The 3,136-nt window shown below is 37.1% G+C and overlaps 1 protein-coding gene across 1 annotated transcript; it reads right to left on the bottom strand.

Moving 5' to 3' along the window:
- Positions 1 to 394: 394 nt before the first annotated feature.
- LOC132746234 (uncharacterized) lies at positions 395 to 1,687 on the bottom strand. Its single transcript, XM_060735313.1, has 2 exons — positions 1,469 to 1,687; positions 395 to 1,118 (listed from the first exon to the last, which is right to left on the bottom strand). Exons 1-2 carry the CDS (start codon positions 1,677 to 1,679, stop codon positions 625 to 627), a joined length of 705 nt encoding a protein of 234 aa, XP_060591296.1. The 5' UTR covers positions 1,680 to 1,687; the 3' UTR covers positions 395 to 624.
- Positions 1,688 to 3,136: the final 1,449 nt, after the last annotated feature.

The following is a 3,136-nucleotide window of genomic DNA, read 5'->3' as shown; positions in this document are numbered from 1 at the left end:
GGCTTTCTCGTATTCGTTACTTCCGCCGATACCATCGTCAAGAAACATAACGATTTTATAACCGTTTCTTCTAAGGAATGTGACTATGACTCTCAATACTTTTGTAAATATATGACCGGCTGTCTTAATGCCGAAAGGGAGAGAATTATAGATAAAATACGAGTTCTCTCCCTTTATCGAATAACTGAAACCTAGGTATGTTCGATGATTTGGAAAAATATCGACATGATGATATGCGCCCTTCAAATCGTATGTGAAAAGAAATGAATTGAGATCGAATAATGCTTCGGCTATCTTGATGTCTTCAAATTTCACTTTAAATTGATGTAAAAAAGGATTTATATATCTACAGTCAAGAACCAAACGGGGTTTGCCTTTTTTGTTATAAGCGACCGTCAGAGGATTCACAATGTAAGGTTTGCTATATACCTTAGACACAATGCCCTTTTCGATTAATGATTCGATTTCTTTTTCTACGAATACAGGATTGTCTCTTGCCGACTTATTATTTTTTATCTGAGAATTTTCCGGAATAGTTTTGAAAGGAAGCTTATAACCTTGTTCAATAACGTCTAAAATATACCTGCTATCAGTTGCTTTTTTCCACATTGGCAAATGTACCTTTTATCTACCTACTGGAGAATCCGACTTATCTACACCATTATTGAGCTTGTATACAGTACCTGTATCCATTTTAATCGTATCCGCCTTGGATTTTGGCAAACATTTTAAAACATTTAAAAAACTTATCTTGTTATTGGAAACTGCGCCTGAACATTCTGGCGAGCCTTTCCAGTGCCCCGGTTTCCCACAAGTGAAACATAACCCTGGTCTGCGCGGTGTCGACTGTGCTACTGACGTTGCCGTTGACATCTGGGAATGACCCGTAAAAGTGCTGCTTGGCTTCCGGTAAGGAGCCGTGTGTGCGCTGCGTGACTTCTTTTGCTTTTCAGCTTTAAGTTTTCTGCTCGCCCGTGTTTCAGCCTTTAACATTCTACGCTCGTCGTCTGAATCGTCGGCAAGTGGATTAGCTTCGTACTCTGTAACGAGTCTCCAACCTAGGTCTGAAGAATCAGCCAAGCGTATCAACTTTTGCCTATGAGCCACCAAGGCTTGCGCTGAAAATAAGTATAACAATGTATCAACGGGAAAATTACGGCTATAAGATAGCCGCTGAAGATGGCCTATTGATATGAAGCACGATTGTATAAAATACAAATATCTAATCATGTATGATGATAACGACAAAAAAACCGTTACAGAAAATAATAATTTTACGAATATATTTGTCTTCGTAATACTGACAATACAATAACGGTATATACATCAAACATTAGAGATGCTTAAAGAAATGGTTAACGTCTGTATTTCTATCAATCAATATTGCTAAAATATGCATAGCTTGCAACAAAAATATTTTGTTAAACGACTGTAAAAATTAAGAACCAAAGTGAATGATTTTACCGACCTTCTGCAATTTTTTGCCTTGCCTCGTCGGTTCTCTCGGACACTGCGGCTTGTTCGGCCTCTTCGAGTGCCATGCTTACTTTGCTATTGTAGTTAAATTGTTCCTCGTTCGACTTTCTCTTGAAATTTGGAACGCCAGAGACAATATAAGAAAATTGACTCAATTGATTTGGAGAACTTTTAGAACTTATCTTTTCCATAAATGTCTCCATATCCCGCAGCATTGATGTTTTATGCTCTTGAAGAGACAGTCTTAAACGTTCGTCGACAATCTCTTGAATATTTTCAATGTGATGTTCATCCATAGTGGAGTGTATTGGTTTCGTGCACGATGTTGCCACGTAGAAAATCTCGCTAGAACTGATTTTAACAATCAATACCCGCCAAACATAAACTCTTATTCACGAACCGTGACAAACCGGTTTTGTTATGCAATGTCCGTAAGGACAATAGTACTCAACTATACGATGTAACGTTGAGTACTTAAAATTCGTGTCCGCTCCATAACTTTTAAACCGCTGAATTTTTAAATAACTTGGCACAAGTAATCACTATAATGGGCCAATGTGAAGAGCTCAAAAATGTGTTGCTACCCCAAGGTCAAGGTCACACTTCAAGGTCGAACGTTAATATGTCCTCATTTCATAATTTCGTGACCGCTCCATAACTTTTAAACCACTGAAAACATGTTTAAAATAACTTGGCACGAGTGACCACCATTATGGAAGACGTGCAGAGCGCAATAATTGAATTGCTACACACAAGGTCAAGGTCACACTTACAGGTCAAATGTTAAAAAGTCTGCAGTTCGTGTCTGTCCATATCATTTAAACCGCTGCATTGTTATTAAGATAACTTGGCAGAAATGATCACCATTATGACGTCATTGGAAGATCACAATATCAAGTCACAACTCTGAAGGTCAGGGTCACACCCAAAGGTCCAATGTAGATACATTTATTTTTCATGTCCGCTCTCAACTTATTGACAATTCAAAGGTCTTAAAATTACTTGGCACAAATGATCACCACCATGACATAAACTGCAGATCACAACATACAGGTTGCTACCCCCAAGGTCAAGGTTATATGTTCTCCATAACGATTTTTACTTTATAGAAGATTTTGAATAGCATGAAACAAATAATTACCATCATGAGACTATATGCTTATGATAAGCATGGCATAACATCAAGGTCGTGGTTGGTAAAATGTCAAGCAGTACACATTCATATTCACTGCGGAAGGGGATTAATCTTATTGACATGAAAGTACATAAATTTACAATGAAATGTTTCATAAAATATACACGAGTTTAATGATCCGTATGCATGCACATTCAGGGGGTTTCTCCAGCATAACGAGTTAAAATTGAGTTAGAATTTGTTTTATCGATTCGATTTACATAATCGTTTGCCCGAATATATGTAACTAATTTGACATTTTGATTTTTTTAAGTAGCACCACATCTATAAATCCTAACGCATTGTGTAAATAACAATGCATTTTTCGGTAGATCATATGAAAAATGGAACATTTTGGTGTCTGTTGGTATTGGTCATTATATTACAACTCAAATGTGAGATAGTTTTCTACATTTTTCACGATGATACACTTGTGCGCCGATGTATTTGAACGACTTGCAAAACAATATGACTTGGCGATAATTT

The sequence above is a fragment of the Ruditapes philippinarum genome, unplaced genomic scaffold (genome assembly GCF_026571515.1).
Source record: "Ruditapes philippinarum isolate M1 unplaced genomic scaffold, ASM2657151v2 ctg21777_1_1_1_1, whole genome shotgun sequence".
NCBI lineage: Eukaryota > Metazoa > Mollusca > Bivalvia > Venerida > Veneridae > Ruditapes > Ruditapes philippinarum.
Note: the sequence above shows the minus strand (reverse complement) of the source record. Positions and strands in the feature narration are given on the sequence as shown.

Bases quoted from the DNA above. Each gene is read 5' to 3' on its own strand.
- LOC132746234 (XM_060735313.1), bottom strand. From the start codon at position 1,679: ATGGAGACATTTATGGAAAAGATAAGTTCTAAAAGTTCTCCAAATCAA. The intron at 1,119-1,468 runs GTCGGTAAAATC...ACTTATTTTCAG, and splicing joins AAGGCAAAAAATTGCAGAAG to CGCAAGCCTTGGTGGCTCAT.